Genomic DNA, 20,701 nt, shown 5'->3' on the forward strand with positions numbered 1-20,701 from the left:
ACGTTTCTGTGTAATTGTGGACTTTTATGAAAGCGTGGATGACACGTGAGGGAGCCTGCTGTTAGCACAGGATGCTGCAATTTTCCTAATGTCACACTGACCGAGCGAACCTCAGATTGAAGGGCAGACAGTGATAACCACGTGCAGAGATTCACACCCTGTTCTCATTTAGATACCTTTGGAATTTTCACTGAGAACAACTGAAGACGCTGGGAAATCACTGAATGGGCCGCACTGCCAAAGACTATGTTTTGTTGGCAATTAGATTGAAATTGCTTGAACTGGATGAGAGGCACATTCCCCCAACAAGGGAGAATGTCAAGTTTACATCACTGCTTTGGTTTGGGTTTTAACACCATTTCACCAAAGCCCCCCCCCAATAATCAAACGTGTAGAGCATTTATTTTGTATTTTTTCAGATGTGTTCTTCTCTAGATCAATCAAATCAACGTCAGGCCATGGAATTCTACTTAGAATAAGAAGTCATGGAGGAAAAAAGAAGGATTTTCATAGCAACAAGGTGCATATCCTTCCCATTCTGTCTGAGTGCTTCCAAATTAGAAACGACATGGGAAATATAAAGAGCGGTGAATAATCCCAGGCTCTCAGCATGGCACACCTTGATGTGCAGGTGCCTTTAATACTAGAATAAGTCATCTGAGATTGGGGAGGCAAAAAAACCCACTCAACCAGATGGTCTCCATAAAGCATGGCGTAAAGCTCTCCCAGATGTTGAGAGGTGGTTGCAGATCCGGTGACATGCAATGTGAGGGAGGAACTGGTAATGCAGAGTGTATTAGTGGTCTCTTTATGGGTGCATTAGGTGCTGTGGAGGGGAACGCGGGGGCCGCCGCCACTGCTGCCTGTGAGCTACTACCGGGCTTTATGCTTTGATGAACCTACCCTTGAAAAACCGGGACATCCGTGACCGCATTCTGCAAAGCCTGGAAGACACCTCCCTCTCTTTAGCCTCCTGGAAAACATAAATCAGTTTCTCATATCATCATCTCGTCATATTCAATGCATATGCAGCTCTAATCGGTAAATCTGTCAGCTTTCTCCCCTTTTAGTGATATATCAGATTCGTAATACTCTCCCACATATGCAGTAAATCTCTGACAAAGCCTATGTTTCTTAAAATTCAAAGACGGGGTTTACTTGACAACAGATACAGAGTGTGGAGCAGCAGTTCAGTTTGGGATGTCTCTGTACTGAAAGCTTCAGTGCATTCCAAAGTGTCATCTCTCTCCTTACCACTGAACAGCAGCCCAGACAGGAAGCCAGAATAAATTTCCCCAGTTCATTGTCCCCGCTGAGGACTAGCAGAACATCTCCGTCTGATTAATGGCTGTACACTGTCTAATGAACAGTAATTGAATGGTATAATGCAGTAGGTCCTTAAAAGCCCAGAGGAGTCGTCTTCCTCTGCCTAGCTCTGGAAATGCAAGCCGGTGACATTGTCTAGAGTTGATTATAGTTGACCTTGCATGGGAAGAATAAGGCCTTTGAAATGGCTAACCCAAGCTTCGGGGAATAGGAGCAAGGAAAAACAACTGGAAAGACAAATGAAATGGACTCGCATTGGAAAAGGAAAGGGATGGATCAATGCGGCAGTCAATAACGATTCGATTCTTTATCACAAAATTCTTACGAAGAGGAAGACAATTGATCAAACATCCCTAGTCGTATTGGCATTTCTAACAATATTAATTAAGAAAAAATGCTTAGCTGACTGGTTGATAAATCAGCCAATATTGTTAAATCAAAACAAATGATAGTTGTAAACACAATACCAGACCGCTGAGTACAAACCTACCCTTGTCCACGTTTCCTCAAAGTGTATGACATCTACAACATAGACAGCCCCCCACCCCAACGAAATCAATCAGCTCCTTAACGGAGTGCACTCTAAAGGAAAACCCAACCTTCAGAAAGCCCAACAAAAGTCAGTCAAGTGATTATAAGAAAAGCTTTGATAAATGTGCATCAGGCTCCAGCCCGCCATCCTCTCCTCTCTGCCACTGAGATAGCCTGCCTTCACTCCCAGCGGACATCTCCACTTGGCAGAGATGCTGAATCTCGTTATTCTTTATTTGGCCTGGACCACACAGGTCAATATCGCACGCACACAACTCCCTCACCGGTGTACTGTCTCCAAATGTATTCACTATTTAAATTCAATGCAATAAATCATTTAAAGCTTCGGCTGAAAATGTAATCATGTAATTGAATTTGGTCATCAATATCTACTATATACGTGCACATATACAGAGTACTGGGGGCATTTCATGAGCACATGTGAGCACAGGAGTGGGAGGAAATCTGTCCGAACTCAGCTCAGAGTATGAGTCATAGCAGCGCAGTTATCCCTCATTATTATTCACAGCCCTCTAAATGATGAGGTTGCCGACATCAAGACAGCGACAGCCTGTTCGGCCTCAAAGGGAAAAGAGGAGAGTATGCATGACTGATGACTTTAAGTTAGGAGAGTCTCACCTGCATCATTATCTCCAGTCTGATGACAACTTATAGAAATGGAATTGAAATACTTGATGAAACATGAATAAACATAAAACAAAATTGCTGCACAGCAAAATGTCAGTGGGGTACAATTTGGACAATTCTGGCGTACGTTGGACTCAAGAGCCTAAGTCCTGATCCTTCTCCTCATGTCAGTCTTCATTAGCTGACAAATCAAAAACTGCTTGGTGAGATGGTTATTGCAAAAAGTAGCTGAGTCTGTACCAGGGATTATTATTATTATTTTCCATTATCTAATGGTCTTTCCCTGCAATCCATAGCCAATCTGAATCAGCAACATTCACGTATGACTCAAAGCGATAAGTAATGAATTAAGCTATTGATGAGGTCTTTAGCCAGGGTCATAACTGGCCCCCAGAAGTCAATAATTACCCCGATAAGAATATCTTTATTGCAAAAGTGCATACGGCAGCAAAATCATCACCACACCAAAACATTCCCCTATGGTGTAATTGCCACTGCTTGAAATTATAGTTTTCATTAAAACAAAATGTTCAAGGTTATTGATTGCTTAAATAAGACTCAATATCTTCTCATTTCAAAGCCGAATGAAATTGCTTGGAATAGTAATATCACCCAACTATTGTGTGCATTCATCACAGCTACACTGCTTCATATTGCCGTCCCTCGAGGATTATTAGAGCAAAATAAGTGTATTTAAATGAGCGTAATTTCGAACCACAGATCCATGCAGAAACATCTGTACACACATCTCAGGCCCACTTCATCACTGCGAACGTACACAATAACCCGAGCAAAGGACAGACATCAAATACAACCACATACTGTGGATGGGGCCCAACTCTAATCACGAATGCACACTTGGGTGTATTGTCTAAGCGTGGTGTTGTGATACATACAGTATCTGTGGCTACAGCTAACCTCCATAAACTACATAGAGTTGTAAATGGGGCTCAGGTGTCTCCAGTACGAGCACTGTGCCCTGAACCTTTTCACTGCCCTGAAGAAAGGCTGCGCCGGTAAGTGCACAGTACACAATACAGAGAGAACCATGGAGACAGAAAAACAAGGTTACACACACACACAAAAGTATAGTTGCTGCAAGCAGGTCTATGTGACGTTCTTGTAATTATAGAAATGGTGATTACCATAATTGCTGGTTAGACTGTTTTTATGTGACCTAATCCAAACGCAAATGAAAAAACTGGACATGATAATAAAGTAAAAATGAACTAAACACGATATAGTAACTACATGAATTTCATAATAAGGGTACTTACATCCTTCCTGTAACCTGCAGACAAAGACCTCTGCAGACACAAGCCGTCTGAATCATGGAGGGAGGCCTTGCAGGGACTCGCACAACAACTCCCATCCTCACACTCCTCGTCAACTATCTTGGCCTCAACCTGCAGGGAGGGAGAAAACAAGATCCCCCTTGGCTTACACTGTACTGTACTGCTGTATTGATTTTGCTAAATATTTATATATTTATGCAACTTGTTCTACTGAGCATTCATTCTGTGCAGAAAAGATGTTATCCTGTATTAGAGGTATATTCTCTGTTCTTTCTGAAGCTAAAAGGTAAATCTTAATGGGGGGGGGGTAGCAGCTGTATGCATTTTCCATCTAACCAAATGTCAGATGTTGTGATCTTCATAAGCTTCTGTTTGTCTTCACCGACAACAGGTTTTAAAATTATGAGAACTATGAGAGAAGTATATATTTAAGTTAAATGGAATCAGCGTCTCCCCTTTTGGCATATGTTTATCTATGGTGATGTTCGTAATAGTGTTTTTAAACTGGAATCAATTCTTACTTCCTGATGGATAAACACGACCAAGCTTTTCAAAGATCTCATCGGGTGGCAGTGCTGTTTGGGGGTCATGCTTTTACCTGATCAACTGGCAGCTCCACCTTCAGCTGGCGGTCCTCCTGCACCTCCGCCGCTCCTGCCATCTCGCTTCTTTTGTTTTGTGCATTGAACACGCTGCCCTCTGAGAAAAGTGATTAATCACAATTACCTCATCTGCTGGCAGTCACCATCTCATTCTTCTGCACACTCATTCTCCCTCTCTCCCTGGACCCCTCCATCCCTCACTGCCCTCCTGTCTGCTCCCTTTGCTTTTCCTGTTCAACTTCGCGAGAGATCAATGTTGCTGTCAAGTCATTTATTTATTTAGAGCGGTCCCAGAGACGAAAGGGCCACAGAAAGCCACAGCTGCCCTGCCACAAATATGGTCAGCCAGCATGAACTTTCAGTCCAGGGTTAGTTCCTGACAGTGACAGGTTGCTCTTGACGCATGCGGGGAATTGCTTATATGGCAACGTCACATTCTCTTCCCTTGTAAACAAAGTCCTTTTTGTCTGCGGCTACTGATCTGACACAGGGTGGAATGTGAATAATTGAAAACATTATTGAGCTAGAATCTACTTCAATAGCCTGAAGTAATTTCATTTAAATAATAAATATCAAAGGATGGTGGATTAATTAGTAATAACACAAAGGAACAATGTATAGAAAAACGTATATGTTTAATAGGTTTAGCTCAAAGAAACAATTATGCAGCTACAAAACAGCTAGACTTTTTTATATTACGTTACATACATTATATTTTTCCCGTCAAGCATTGCTTTTGGATCGCTTTCTAGACATACTCTCATAAAATGATGGAAGGAATCTGGTGCCAAAAGCGCCGATCATGTACCAGATGATGCTTGTGAACACTACTCAGAGCTATTTCCTGTATGAAGGGTTCTGAGAGGTGATTTAGTTGCAAATAGGACTCATGAATTTCATCTTTTTCAACTCTGGGACCTTTAATAATGTGTTCTGTGGGAGGAACCATACTATGATCAAGTGTCCAAAATGTGGCCAGGTAACTGCACTCTCACCTAGCTCCAAACAGCAGCATCATCACCAAGCCCGACACCAGAGTCACTTCTATTAAATCATGTCAGCTATCTTTGCTGCAACACATGAAAGGATGGCAGGTTTCAAACTGTGACAATTAGCCCATCTATGCTACATATCAAGTCTTTCAAGTTGAGTATTAATGTGCACAGATGGTAAAACAAACAACCATGAAACGACAACTACTGAATAACTGGATAGAAGAAGCGAGCGCACAATAACTGTGCATTAATGATAGACGAAGTATCACTTTTAAACAGCGTGACTGCCGCTGTGCTCAAACCCATCAATCGAAAGGACTATTTTGTCACTTTTATGATCTTTTGTCAGCACTATTTGTGATTAATAACTTATTACCATTTTTATACCCACATAAGGAGAAAATTGGAGCATTTTGTTTTCCCCCCACATAGTTAACAAGGCTTTCTGGATACATATTCAACAAAATGGCCTGATTGAATTCATCTATGATTTAAGCCCCCTTGACGGTGTTTGAAGTCTTGTTCTGTTTAATATTCACAGAAAAGACTGGTGCTTCTTTCAGAGATCAGGGAGCCGTGTTCTGTCTGGACTCAAAAGAACAGGTTGAGAATCTAAAGAAAAGCTCCTTCACCTGCAAATCAAATGTTAGTTTTTCTCTAAACACACTGAGCTCACGTCACTTTCACATACACACACAGTGGGACTGCACGTGTGCCCAAGCGCAGCCCCACACGCGTACTGTACCCAAACACATGCATACACATATAAATACGTCTTCAAAAGCCAACAGGTTTCTTCATATGGTCGTGGTGAGAAAGGAGAAAACACTGAAGGCAGGGAGGGCTGGAGAGAGAGACGGGGAGAAGGATATTTCTATAGAATTGCTCTGCTTACCCCCCGTCGAGAAGAGAACTGGGTTTCTGGACACCTGCCTCTGTTGTTTGGTTCTCTCCAGCTTGGCTGCGTGTTTTTTCATCTGGCCCCTGGCTGTGCGCTCAAGGTCCTCTCTAAAGCTGGTACGAGCAAACTACATGAAGAGACAAAAAAGAGAGGGGAGAACAGGGGCACAGATTAAGGCATATTTCCTCAGATTTCTCTGTGATTCATCATCGACTTCTTTTCTCTGTTGTTTTGTAAAGAGGAAGAAGAAAAAAAGACAAAACACATCAGAGCAAAACTCCTCTCTTTTAAACGCTTTTTTTTTTTGTTTTTGTTTTGGTTTTTTTTACATTTTCCATTGACCTCAATTTTTCATGAGCTGATATGCTTTGTAGCTCCCCCGTGACTCCTACTGTATTGAATTCATCTGGTTCCAATACATCCCGTGCACAACCTATCAATCACTGGGGAGCGTGGCAAACTAATCATTTATTGATGAAATGGGGCAGCCATGAATTTCTAACTGCATTTGTCTTATTTATCAAGCCAGATCAAACAATGAAAACCCAAACAAGCTTAAAGGGAAAGGGAGGGAGTCGCAGGGAATAACTTATTCTTCAGCAGTAGACAGCAGAAGGTTATTGATGGAGAGGGGAGGGGGGTAAAAAAAGAGGCCTGGGATGTAGTTGCATGGTGGGAGAGTGAAGGAGCACAAGAGGAAGAAAGAAAAAGAGAGAGAGCAGTGGGGAGAGTTCAGAGTGATGTTCAGACAGCAGGGTACACATCTGAATTAATGCTTCCACAAAAGGCAATTTTCTCCTCGCAGGCTCCTCATCCCCTCTGTAGGTAGCAAGGTGAGGTATGTCTCCCTTACAGAGAATGAGAGACACAGACACAGAGAGAGGGAGAGAGCAGACTTAATGTTTCTTTTCAGCAACAGTGCTCTTTACTGCAGCTGCCTGGCTGGATCCCTGGGCTGGCTCGGGGGATAGTGTAGTGATCTCAGGCTTCCACCAGAATACACTTCTGGCAATGGTGTTTGCAAGCTCACTAACATGGGCTCCGGGGAATAGCGGCGTTGTTTCTTTACTTGTTTGCTTTCTTTAATGCAGAGGCAAAGTCTGTTGATATTCTTTTGAATTTCTACAGCCGTTGGTGGGCCGAGGGAGAAAAATAAAACAACAAAAGAGGAGTGAAGTTTTGCCTGGTATGTTCAGTGAGGGGGAGTTGAAACAGAGTTCACACTCAAGCGCTGTAGTGTCCACATAGCCACATGAGATCAAAGACAGAGGAGCAGTGGCACTGTCGCAGCAGTAAGCTGATAATTCAGTTTTGTAACCTCGATTCGTCTGTGAGTGACGTGGAAAAACTTTGCGATAAAGTTCAGAGTTAAAATACATCTGGGCAATCAAAAATTGAACAGCTTGTTTTCCGTGTTTACAGCCTGGTGGTGAGATGCAAATAAATCTTATTTAAATCAACAAAGTTAAATCAAGTCTCCACTCGGGGAGGGGAAAGCAGAGGACGAGGGGCGCCTCAGAGCCGGGAGAGTACAGTACAAGCAGCAGCACAACTGGAAACACAGGCAGTGGAAAAGCTGAGGTCATCTCGCCTCTCGTTCTGCATTACATATCTACAGTACCGTGTCCTGTGGGAGCAGACAACTGTGTGTATCAGGAGGCCCCAGAGAGAGAGAGACCGAGAGAGAGAGACAGAGAGAGAGAGAGCTAGAGTTAGTGTGAAGGGGGCTCAGGGGGGCCGAGCGGCGACTAATCTGTGGCCCTCTCAAGTGGCAGAGAACAGGAGTCAGCAAGAGGACACTGCGATATGATAGCCAGGGGGAAAACGGGGCTCCCAACCAATTGGACCAACCAGCCTCCAGCCATACTGGCTGTGGTATCAGCAGGAGCCACTCCCAGGGCCGGGTCCTCAGTGAGCAGACATGCTGGCAGCAGCGAGGGGGTATAGTTTTCCACAGGGCATTGCTACTTCCTCTCACCAATGAGATCATCCAGAAAGAGCAGCGAGTCATCACTGATGTCAGGGAGAGCAGCTATTAAAAGGTTTAGTCAGCCTTTCTGGGCTGTTTGTGTGAAGTACATGTGAAGCACAATTGCACTGCTCATTATTATTACTCTAATATGAAGGTGCTGCGCTTTGATGCACATCACTATACTCTTTTTTCTCTTTGTCTCTTTGTATTCCTCTCCCCCCTATTAATCTTCTCTTTATGCCATGTCTACCTGAAAAGTTTCTACCTCATCATGTCTGCAAACGCCTAACTCAGCACATACGCTTGCTTCCAATGGGAACATGGTGTGCTGAAAAGCTTCAATATCACACTCTGTAGAGCCGTCAGTTTAGACTTGAGCAGTTGCTCCTGACCAGATGTCCCATTCAGCGGCGCAGAAACGCTCTGCCACCGGTGCAGATAGGACAGGACTGACACCGTTCCCCACACAGCGAGGTTGCGAGAGCAAGGTTACATTTTACACAGCCTGAGTGGGCATGTTTAAAGGATCTTTTTACAGGCATTTCAAACCAGACCGCTGTTGTTTTGTGAGGTCAAACTGAAATTAATGACGGACATGACCCTATAAATGTATGTGTAATCAGTAAGCTAAACAGCTGACAGATCAAGACAGAGTGGGCAATTTTCGTAACATGTATATTTCCCCTCTGAAAGGTCCTTATTAACCGGTCAAATCATGTTTACAAATTCATGAGGATCAGACGTAGAGGCAAAGGGAGTAAAATGCGGCAGCATCATGTCCATTAAATGACTAATACTACACTGAGCTGGTGGATGCAAAACACAGCCATAGCTCTGTCTCTGTCTCCACCTCATGGTACTGTGTGAAATGGCAAAGGCTGTGGTCTTTGCAGTGTTGATTCACATTTTTCCACCTGCACACTGAGCCTCAGTGAAGCAAAGTTTGATAACAGTGTGCCATTTACATACTGTATATTGTTTAATGCTTGGGTAGTTTTTAATGAGGTGAAAAAATATTACAAATAAGACACAGCATATACACTGATTCTAATATACTACTGATAAATACTCATCATATTTGTGAATATGATGGTAGTCAATAACAGATATAGGTAGGATAAGGCATGGGATATTTTTCTCTATTCAAAAAAAAAATAAAAAAAAATTGGCATCTGCCACAGTATTGTCATCTTTCATGGTTAGAAAAATCAGATGTCAGACACATCTCTCACAGGGCGCGCCACCCCCCCCAATTTCCACCTCAACCTGCTGACTGGGCATGTTCTCATCTTCGCTGTGTGATTTGGTGTTCATCTCAGGCCCTCAGCAGTGCAATCCTCATATGGATTCAAAGCACTTCACTGTCTACTTAATCACAATACAAATTGTCCCGGTTCTGGTTTGAATAAGAGATTTTTTTTTTCTGTTTTCAGTCGGTGAAGTCCCCCTGGTGCATATGATCTGTCTATGAGGCTCACTGCACTTGATCAAGTGGGCCAGCCGGTCTCTGTGGGGATTACCCATCAAAGTGGAAAGCAAAGGTAACTCGATGCCTCCCGCAGACAGTGATTGATGATCGCGCTGTTTCATAACGAACTGCACCCCCACAACAAGTCTCGCATATGGGAAATGTTAATTGAAATGCTGTGTGTGCAAAGATGTGCTTTTCAACTGTGATGATACCAAGGTGTTACAGCAATAAACTAGAGGGAATTTAGCATGTTGTGAGAAAGTGAGCGGCCAGATGGCAAACAGCACCCAACTCTGAAGCGGTAGTACTCACCACGTCCTTTACGTGCCTTGTCTTTCTAATAGCAGGCAGGGTGTCATGACTGTGGGGGGGGGAGATAAACCAAAATTGACATACATGGTTTCTCTTTTCCTTTTCACATCATATTTGGAATCCAGTTTTTGTTTAAAATATGTAGACAAAAAAAACTTAAAGGTCTTATACCTTTCCAACATTTGGTTTTCCCTGATTAAATCTGCACAGGGGACGCACCACTCATATGGGAGAGCTTTAAACCTTTCTGCACCAACTGCGACGTAGTGCTGGTTGTTCTCCAGTTCAGCGGCACCGCAAACAGGACGTCCATCTAATGTGAAAAGCCTGGAAGCACCAAGGAGTACCACAAGTTGGAGCGATGTTTTGTGGCTGAACTATGTGTAGGAAAATCAGTATTTTGGATATTGAAGAGCCATATTAGATGTAACAAATATTGTTTTGAATTAGTTCACGTAAGCACATCACAACCAGATACTGTCTACAGTCACTTATCAGTTGGAAAACTACTTTCACTCTGCTAAAGTTTGTATTGTACCCGGTTAACTTTTAGCAACTAATACTTGTACATCATTTGTGCAAGACTGTGACTTAATTGTGATTCAGTGTTTACATTTTGTTACCATTTGATGCAACTGTCTTTGTTTCATACTGGAATTTTAACACCTGACCAATTTGTTTATTGTTTTAATAATAAATAACAATTCAATACATTTCTATTTATATATTTAATTGTTTCATTTTGTAACAAAGTTCGGAGAGCAATGCTTCGGTCAAGTCCACCTCATTAATTAAACACTGGTATCAGATCAGTACTCAGTACCAGCAGATATGTACAGATACCAGCAGCAGTACATGGCTAATTTAGAACTATAAGGGTTCATGATGTACTCCTGTTGGACGTTACCTGTACACCGCACCAGTACGAAGACACACTTTCCCGGTCACCATGGTTAAAACATTTTCCCAGCTTGTAAGAGTATGCTTTGGGATCCGTATTCGAGCTGGAGTAACCAAGACCTCTCCATTGGTAAAGACACTATGAAACACAAAAACAAAGAGGCAAAATGAGTTTGTTATTCAATTGTTGAAAAGCCAATAGGAAGAAAACATTCTTTACTAAATAATACAGCAGAGAACATTTTCCTTTTTTTTACATTCAGCATGTATCCAGCTTAAAATCAGCACTCACTTTATTGTGAGAGAGCCATCAGTAGTTCTCCTCCAGCGAGCAGAAGCTACTATTCTGCTGTGAACAACAGGTCGGATCTGCAAGACGAGTGGTCATTAGGTGAATAACGAATGCAGTATTTCTATTTTTGTTATTATCACCACTTGGTTCTGATTATTGTCATTCAGACAACTGTACAGGCAACAAGGTTTAGGCTTCATTCACCTGCAACCTCCGACTCAGGCATGCTCTCTGTATGACACAGTATGGTCACGCATGCAGCAGAATAGCACCTGTAAATAAAGGCTGGACATAGTTTGATCAGTTTCAGTATAACTAATCAAACACTGGTCTTACCGGTTGTTTTTCCTTCTTTTGTGGCTTCTTGGTTGTTATCTCACAATAGCTGGAAAGCATTAAAAAAAAAATCACGTAAACGACTCAAACCCAGGGTTCAGGTGCTGCAGCTGACTTTCAATAATAGACTGTAAACGCACATTTAGAGTTTATTTAAAATACTGTATGCATATATAAAGACCATTTAAACCCTGAAGCACTTCAAGGTTAATGAAACTATGGAATGCCAAATGCACAGCCAACAAAAGAGACAAACGTTACAGAGAATCCCAAATATGTAGCTATCTTAAGGTTTGCATACTAGCCGAAATGATGCCCTTTGGCAGCTCCCAGGGTAGAGAGGATCCTCCTTAATGTGACCTGACCACCCATCCTCTCTCACACATACACACGTACACTCCTTACAGCATGGTACCTACTCCAGCTTTTTGAACTTCTCATTTCCGGCCGCAACATACACACTCCCATGCTTCAAGTGGTCCAAACGCTGAACTTTGCGGCCCTCTCTGGGAGAGTACAGCCTCCTCACGGCGCCAAACGGAGCCGCAATCCCTCTGGGCAAAGAGGCCAAAAAATTATCAAAAGTTGCTACCTGCCGCGGGTTCACAATTACTTTCTTTCCGGGATAAAAAGCGTCTCCGTTCCTGTAGACAATTATTGTTTTGGTCGGCGGCGGATCGCCTCCCCCTGCTGCGCCCGGCATGCTAGGTTAGCTAACCGAAGCAGTTAAAACAATAATGGCGCTCGGTGTCAAAAATTAAATGTGTCACCGGTGGCTGTGTTGAGTCCCTGGAGACGTAACTGGAGACAACATCTGACATGGAAACCAATTATCTCACACCAGAGATGGAGCATCAAGAAACCTATCCACCGTGTGTGCTGTTGTTTGCTAATTTTGCTTACACACATTTGAGGGCAGCTAACGTTAATTTTGACACTTCCGTTTTTTCAAGGCAACCAGCATTAATCAGTGGTCCTATCAGATCATGGATATGTTAATGCCTTTCATTGTGTCGTTGATTTGGCTTTTAGTACCTCAAAATGATAATGTACTTGACATTTTTCACCCACATTGGAACTATTTCTTTGCATCATATGTTATAAGCTGTGCGGTTTTTATTTATTTAATTATTTAACAGGTGTTTGGGTGAGTTTTACTTGGTCAGTGGCCCTGACTCCATGTTTCTGCGACCCATGGACCACTGGACTTCCATTAAAGGAACCAGATTCAGCCTTGACTGTGCATTTTGCATTGCAAGATCATTGTTTATTCATACAGATTTGTATCTTTCACCCCTGTGCCACTCCACTTTTCTTTGCACCTTCACCAAAAGCTGACAGGTGACATGTTGACACCATTCTTCTACCTTGCCTTACAAGCTAAAGCACCACTCCCACAGCAGGAAACTGAGATTTACGTGGTGCACATAGATGTAACATCAGACGTGTTTCTCATTTCCATGCACTATGGCCATATCTCTCATTTGCAGGCCAGTTTTTTTCACCACAGAACATCTGCCTGTCCACTGTTAGACAGAGCTGTCCAAACTGTTTACCACAAAGGTAACCAGAGATTGCACCAACAATGGCACCTAATTGGTTTATGCCAGACAAGTCCTGGTCAATTAAATGCATAATTCATCTCAGCATTAATTATTCATTTCTTAAGGGACTGGTGCTGTGCTTTATAAGGAGAGCTGCATCATGCATATTCAAATTTCTCTTCTTAGAAGGACTGATAGGATATAATCTCAGCTGGGATGCCCGTCCTAAAAAAACAAAAGCAGCCAGGGCTGTGAGACAACTTCTATTAATCACACAACTAAACCTTTGAGGATTTGCAAAGATGAAAATGTCATATTCAGCTAATGTATGTATTGTCTTGTTTTTGTCATTCAGCTAACCTTTTGCTGTCATATTGTTACCAAGTGTAATTATTTTAAACTCTCTTGTGTTTAGACTATACATTATTTTTAAATAATAGTCATGCCACAGCCAACTGTCAGTGTTAATTTAGCTGAACACTGTATGCCAGTGTGTCCATATCATAAGGTTCAATCCACTGCTTAAAATAGATTTCAAAGTTTTCCCCAAAGCAATAATATCTAGATAATCCCCAACATTTAAGTTCACATAAATATCCCTGAATAAACCTCAGTCAAATCTGCTGTGCAGCTTTAAAATCTATGTGTTGTTTTGTTCAAATGGCCTTGTGTTTTTTTCTTAGTGACGTTCTTCCAGTGTAACTGTATCACATTATGTCACATTATGTTCTCCCTTTGCTCTGATGGTTAAATGTTCCCTGTGGAGTTTTATCGTAAACAAAGTTTACATTCAGTGTAACTCTGTCATCATAAGACACTTGCAAAGCTGATTTTTCTTTACTCTCTCCTTGACACCCAGTGCCACATGGTAACAGCTTTGAAAACCGAATAACCAACAGAGGTCCAGGTTCAAAATTCGCCTTAATACCATGGATTTGTTTTCGATAGCTACAGACTGTGTGGACACCTTTTAATCAGGAGCACGGGTTGTTTTCACTGAATATATTTTACAGCTGTAAATAGCAAAATTATTGATGCCTGAATTTTTTGCTGCTTTGATTTCAGGGTCCTGTTATTGTTTGTTTTGGCTCATTGTCATGGACTGAGTATGCTTAAATAGAGCCGAGCCATTGTTAATGTTATTAGCTGCGCTTTTCCTTCAATGACGGGTCAGAATGTCTCCAGTGAAATAAAGGCTTGTGGAGCAAACTTTACATCCCAGTGTGAAGAGTTGTCACAGTGCAGTTCATCTTTCATCCACTGGGGGGAGGCTGTGACTCAGCTGCTGCACTCCATCAGCTCAGGGGCAGAAAATAATGAAGTAATGAAAACAATGCACAGACTGTCTGTCTTTTTTAAATTATCAGTGAAAATTTATTTTACAACAACTGCTGCATAACTTAAAAATGAATATGAATATTGTTTTCCATTTCTCTGATTAAAAGCACTCGACTGGAACCAAAATCTTTTTTTAATTTCATATTTTATGCACAAACTTACAGCCTTCTACATTTGCTTATTTGTCTAGCTTGTTGATGGCACCGTTGCAAATATTGCTCAGTGGATAGTTTTCATAACATAAAAACTCAATACATTGCCTGGCGTGCTGTTTGAAACGCTAATGAATCACAGAGTATGAGATTAAGGATGCGCTTAAAATAAGTAGAAATCACACAAAGGGAGAGAAACTCTGGGTGTTTTAAATAGCTAATGAGCTTAAGGAGAAGACAAAGTAAAAAATATACTAGTTTGCACCACTTGTGCGTCGTTTTGTTATCCTATTTACAGATGGAAGATCTAGCACAAACAACACATCTAACTTTTGTTCTATTATATTTATACATTCTTTAAGCAGTCTCTTCAGCATAGACTGAACTCAGACACCGTCCTTGTCAAATTCACAAACAAAATACATGGTGGGGTGGCAGGCCACATCCGTCCACTCCCCAGAGGCCACCATTTCAACACAGTCCTCATCATCATAGGCGTTGTTGGGCTCTCCTTTTCTCCACTTGCTGAAAGTAGTCATGGGAGAGAGATCCACGTAGGAGAAAACACCCTCACGGTGCAGGTCGTGAATGCCGATGTAGACTCTGTTCAGGCCCGCTTCGGTGATGTACCCTGCGATGGCCGTGTTGGCTCCCTCATCCTTGGGCATGGCCAGGTGCCCTCCCCTCGTCTGACAGTACACCTCTGCGTCGGAGTAGCGCTTCTCCTCCTTCACCAACAGATAGACCTTAGTGTCTGTCTCTTTTATGCCAGCAACAGCTGCAGGGGAGGGCAGTGCTGAAAAATGAGCACTTGTATTTCTATAAATTTCACATTGACGTGCCCAGCATTTGCAGTTCTATAAGGATGACAAGTAGAGGCAGTAGCATGGGATGCAAGATCTGATCATGACGGAAGTTAAATGTCAAAGTGTTGTCAAAACACGCAAGTAGAGTGAATGAAAAACGCTAAGATCATACCATTTTTAATGAATTTCAGCTCCGAGGAGAGCTGGGCCACAAGAATGTCCATTTCTCCAATCATCTTCCTCATTGGTGTGCACTCACATGGAACACCTGATAAGGCAAAAATGTGGGGGATTACCACACTGCTCTCTTAATTAGTTCTCAGATTTCTCCAAATGTGTCTGTCTAATCCTGCAGTAATCTGTTTAACAAACTGAATAACACGATTTAATATCTCACCTGGATCTCCATTAGGGCCCCTTGGACCTGGGTCCCCCATGTCTCCCTTAACCCCTGAGATATGAAATGTAATTATTCATAAGACACGAAATCTGAATTCATTTCTAAACAGCTTCATGTGAAGTAGATTTCTGCATTTTTTTAATTACCTTTCAGTCCACTTGGACCCACTTTTCCATAACGTCCCATTATGCCTTTCTGACCTTTAAGCCCAGGTTGACCTGAAAAGTAACACATTTTGTCGCTATTCAGTCTATTTAAAAAGCAATTGTCTCTTGTTAGACGAAATTTCTGCACTTTAAAAGACAACAAATTAAGTTAATGAAATTTAAATGCTCCAACTATTTCCATTAAGGTACATTAATTAACATGCTGAGTCTGTTTAATCTCCTTTAAAAAGTGTGTGAACACCCTCCACTCCTCATTAAGGTCTTCAGTAAACACTTGTCCACAGCAGTAGATTCTGCAAATCATTTCTCCTCCAACCTCTCATCCAAATGTAAACACTTGGCCATCTCTGGATGGCCTGGCAGTGATGTAACAGCGCGTTATCAGTCCAAGCAATGTGATCTTTACCCCAGTTCTTTTTTGTTTGTTTGTTTCGTCTTAGTAATAGTGGAGAAAAATGAGTAAAATGCATGAGCTTTCCCCTTCACTGAGATATAAAAATATTCTGTAGTCATCTCAATTTGTCCCAAGTGCAAAAATGATACCAATCTCTCCAGGAGGGCCAACCCTTCCCGGTCTCCCCGGTGCTCCTTTTTGTCCTTTCTCTCCCGGTTCTCCTTTTGCAGAAGAAGACAGAGACAGAAAAATAAGGAAAAAATACAAAGACAGTCTGTTCTTTAGTTTTCTTTGTATGGTCTGCCTAAAAAAAGTATGCATGCCTTTGAGTCCAGGGACCAGGATTTGAACAGTGCAGGACTCCTCTGCCAAGTGCTCTCCATATGATGTCTGTAGTGTCAGTAAACTCAGCACAGATATTAGTATCATGGGCATTAACAGCTTCTCTCCTATCATCCTTTACATGGGCTGGTTGGGCTACACTGGAGAAACAAAAAGATGAAGTCATGTAATAAGAGTGGAAAGAGAGGAAACAGAAGTAAAGGCTGGTTTCAGCAACAAAACAGTAAAATTCCACAGTAGCTTTTATCCATTACAGTTTGTAGGCTACTGAGCTCTTACTCTGATAAGCAAGCAAGAGTTTTCCAAAAGGCATGACTTATTCATGGTAGTTGCAAAAACCCACTCCACACGTTTTAAGCCACAGATACAAGCTTAAGAAAAAATGTTTTAAACTAATCTGTAAATATCATTTACATCTTCTTGTTGTTGCTGTTATAAACTTGCCAACATTCATATTAGGAATAAATGTAACCCTTGAGAAAAAAACAGATATCATTGGTTAAACAGTATAGTGCATTTCAAAATGTGGATGGCCTACCTGTAGAGGTATTTCCAGACAGGAGTAGAGATGTATTGCCAGCTTGCAAAGACTTGCAGGAGCTTTGAACACTGGTGGTCTTACAGAAACATTTCATGTTCCTCCACAGGCACCGCAGAATGTGTGTGATAGGCCTTTCATAAACAGTTCACAGATAAAGTCCAAAGCAGCTGGGGCCCGACAGATAATTGGCTGGGAAAGAAGTCGAGTGATTGACAGCGGAGAGGCCCGATGAATACACTGACTCAACTGCGAACTCTGTCTGATATATGGAAAAGTCATTTCATCTACAAAACCTTTTAAATAATCTCACAGAAGATTAACACGTGGCATAGCCCCCCTGAATGGTTGTATTGCGTCACCAGTGCCACAGCTTGTTTAGATTGCCTGAATTGTTTCATAGAGTAGATTCTATAATGTGCTGTGCGACAGTGCATGCATTTCACTGTGGCTGCTAAATAATGTGAGAGTACGAGGTCTCCTCTTGCATTCTGAGGTCTGTGTAATGTGATTACAACTTCATTCTCTATGTTCTTTTAAAGTGCACTTTTTATTTTTAAGTGCTTGCTATGTGTACCATGCCATGTGATTCATTTTAATAAGAAATTATGGAAAGCCTAAATGGATACATGCAAATAAACAATGCACGAGATTAATAATGCTAGAAACTTAAATATATGAAGGAAAGCATGTTCTGGGGAACATGAAGATGCTACCCTGAAGCTAAAATGTACATCTCCAACAATTACTGTACTTTTTTTTTATGATATGCCACAGGAGTTCAGTCTATCATTACTGTATTTCCAAAGGCACCACTGCAACTGTTACATAAGCCTGTGTCAAAGAGGCAATCCGAATTTAAGTTTAATTTTTCATGCTTGTGTAGCATTTCTGCTGCCATCATTTCCCCAGAGTGTCCCTGTTTCCTGTGATCATCAACTCTCAAGTGCATCCCCTCTCTTGTCTTTACTCTTCTCTGCCATAAGCAAGTTAATTGGTTTGGGATTTGGCTTCAGATGTACAGATTTGCATGTCCCCTTTGTTGCCACCTGAGGGAGCCATTGTCCATGCAAGTGAACCGTATAGGAACTCTACATACACTACTGCTCTGGAGCTTAAAATTAAATTGCTCGTCCATTTTATTTGCGTAATCTCTGTCAGAATTGCTGCAACATAGTACCTGATCAAACAAAGACTTACTTAGTTCCCGATAATTGCTTGTGTTTATTCATCTTGACCAGAATAAAAAAGGAATAAAGAAACAAGATGCTGGATGGTGAGTATTTTCCACTCATACTTGCACTGTTGATGTACTCTCAAAATGAAATATGTCACCATTTGATATGGTGAATAAGTGTTGCTTATCATTGTTGTGCATTATTTAGGATTTAGGATGACTTTCAACTTGTGAACAAAAAAATGTCATGTTAATGTTTACATGCTGTCATCTCAAGTGAGTAATGAGATATGGGCCAATACAGGAGTATCAGATATCCTAATTAGATTTACAAACCTAATGGTGGCTTTCAGTAGTGGATTGGGTGTCTCCTTCAAAAATCCCCCCACAAGTTTTAGATTACCTGCCTCTCAAATATTCATGACCCTCAAGGCAACATTTGCTGCGTTTCAGTGAGGTAGTTGTGTGTGCACTCAGTTTACCTTCAAACTCCAGCTTTATGTTTAAACAAGAAATACTGCACATTCTATGATTATGAGTAGTCACACGAATCATTTACCTGCTAAGTGAGAACATTTATTATTTTTTTAGGTATTTATTTTTTAATAGGATGTCATAGCAAAGTCATACTTACAAACACTTTGCTGTGCTCACTTTTGCTGCGAGGCAGGAAAAAGCAAAATTTGTAGATATATCTGTGATATTAAATACGTTTTTTAAAAGATTACTGTCCTAATACTGCCCCAAAATTTTTACACTAAACCACAGACTAGTTAAAAAAAAAAACCTGACACAGGGCCTTACGAGCAGCACCTCAACGCACCTTCACTTGTGTACAGTCAGTGACGTCAGCAGAGATCACCGGAGCGCGAGCACAGCCTGTCATCCAGACAGCCTGCTGCTCCGTCCCTGTTCACGTGCCCCGGGAAGAGAGACCCGCAAAGTTGGACTGCTGCTACAACTGCACATCCGCATGAGGGACTTAAAACTCTCCCTGGACGTTCATTTGACTGAGTGAAGGACACGAGTCGTGAGTTTCTCCGCTTTTGACTAACTTTCAACATTTTTTAGCGAGTAGCCAGGGTCAGAAACAGCTCGAGGTATGAGTGCCGTTGCTGAAGTCTTCCTTGTGTGTTACCCATAGTTTTATTTAATTATTATCAAGCCTTGCCCGCGTTAGTATAGTGTTATTGTGCTCTTACAGTAGTGGTAAAAGTATTTATAAGGGGCCTAGTACCGTTACTCTCTAGTACAGAAGGTGTTAAACTATGAGGTAGTCTTGAACTGACTCTGTTAACACAGTAAAAATGTTCCACCTCTTCTCACCTGCATGACATCACAGCAAGTGTCACTGTTTTGTCCCAATGGCATCTCATAGTTTTGCTGTGTGATATTCATAGAAGCTCTTCCATTTGATAACCTGATAAACATGGTTACATAAGGCTTATTTATGTTTTATTTGACTGTCTAATACCCTCTGTGTGCTTAACTGTGCTGTTTCCGATATGTTGCCACCCCTCAGCCCAGACACCTTCTGAAACCAGAAGTCTAACTTGTTTTTAGAGATGGTGTGATCTGTCCATAGTCTCTTCCTTCTGTTGGCCTGTTGTTGATATCCAGTGTATTTTCCACGTCCCTTATTGCCTGGTAGAGAACAGGAAACAAGAGGCAGGAAACGAGGCGTGTGTGTCCTGCTTTAACTGTGAGCCCCTTCGTGTGTGTGTACGTTAATGTTTCCTTCTCTCTGTGCTTCGTGGGACATGTGATTTGCATTGTCTCCCAACTGATCACTGACTTTTGTTTGTTAAGCTTGAACGTCACTTGAAGCGTCTCACCTCCCCGTCTGGATTAGGGTCAAACGCTAAGAGGATTTAGGGCTGCAGAGTCAAAGTTACTCGTGAGGGACTGGTTTGTGTTTTGTTAGGAAGTCGGTGAGGCCTTTGCTTTGAGATGTAGATGTCTGGGCTGAAAGACGTCCCCTTAAGTGATATACCAGATTGTTTGGAGGTTTGCTTTGAAAGCTCTTGGTTATTTGTGCAGTGATGTACATTATTAAAAGATAACTAGAATATTTCCATTATAGCATGTGCAGCCATTTCAGCTTTGGGCATCATGAAGTAGGGAACTGTGGGAAAGCTTTGTGGTTATCAGTCATCTCACAAAGACAGTCTAGTGGATCCCCCCCGCGCCTTGATCTCGCTCTTGAAGGCTGAAGATAACACACTGCGAAAGTAATCTTATCCTCCCTCCTTCTGGTGCATT

At 41.8% G+C, this 20,701-nt stretch overlaps 3 protein-coding genes across 3 annotated transcripts in view; 1 reads left to right on the plus strand and 2 right to left on the minus strand.

Annotated features, from left to right (window-relative positions):
• Positions 1 to 883: 883 nt before the first annotated feature.
• Positions 884 to 12,284, minus strand: LOC139341847 (doublecortin domain-containing protein 2C). The gene is made up of 10 exons (XM_070978569.1): positions 12,001 to 12,284; positions 11,582 to 11,630; positions 11,246 to 11,322; positions 10,961 to 11,092; positions 10,205 to 10,380; positions 10,054 to 10,103; positions 6,293 to 6,425; positions 4,399 to 4,499; positions 3,783 to 3,911; positions 884 to 973 (listed from the first exon to the last, which is right to left on the minus strand). The coding sequence occupies exons 1-10, from the start codon at positions 12,282 to 12,284 to the stop codon at positions 884 to 886; spliced, it is 1,221 nt and encodes a 406-aa protein (XP_070834670.1).
• Positions 12,285 to 15,001: 2,717 nt separating this feature from the next.
• colec11 (collectin sub-family member 11) lies at positions 15,002 to 16,838 on the minus strand. Its single transcript, XM_070979643.1, has 6 exons — positions 16,706 to 16,838; positions 16,532 to 16,603; positions 15,968 to 16,039; positions 15,819 to 15,872; positions 15,594 to 15,689; positions 15,002 to 15,393 (listed from the first exon to the last, which is right to left on the minus strand). The coding sequence occupies exons 1-6, from the start codon at positions 16,836 to 16,838 to the stop codon at positions 15,002 to 15,004; spliced, it is 819 nt and encodes a 272-aa protein (XP_070835744.1).
• Positions 16,839 to 19,359: 2,521 nt separating this feature from the next.
• The window catches only part of myo6b (myosin VIb), a 38,643-nt gene continuing 37,301 nt past the window's right edge, over positions 19,360 to 20,701 (plus strand). Inside the window, exon 1 of the mRNA XM_070978741.1 lies at positions 19,360 to 19,469. The gene's annotated coding sequence lies outside the window, so the exon portion shown is untranslated. The remainder of the gene's footprint in view (positions 19,470 to 20,701) is intronic.

Source organism: Chaetodon trifascialis, chromosome 14 (assembly GCF_039877785.1).
Source record: "Chaetodon trifascialis isolate fChaTrf1 chromosome 14, fChaTrf1.hap1, whole genome shotgun sequence".
NCBI classification, from domain to species: Eukaryota; Metazoa; Chordata; class Actinopteri; order Chaetodontiformes; family Chaetodontidae; genus Chaetodon; species Chaetodon trifascialis.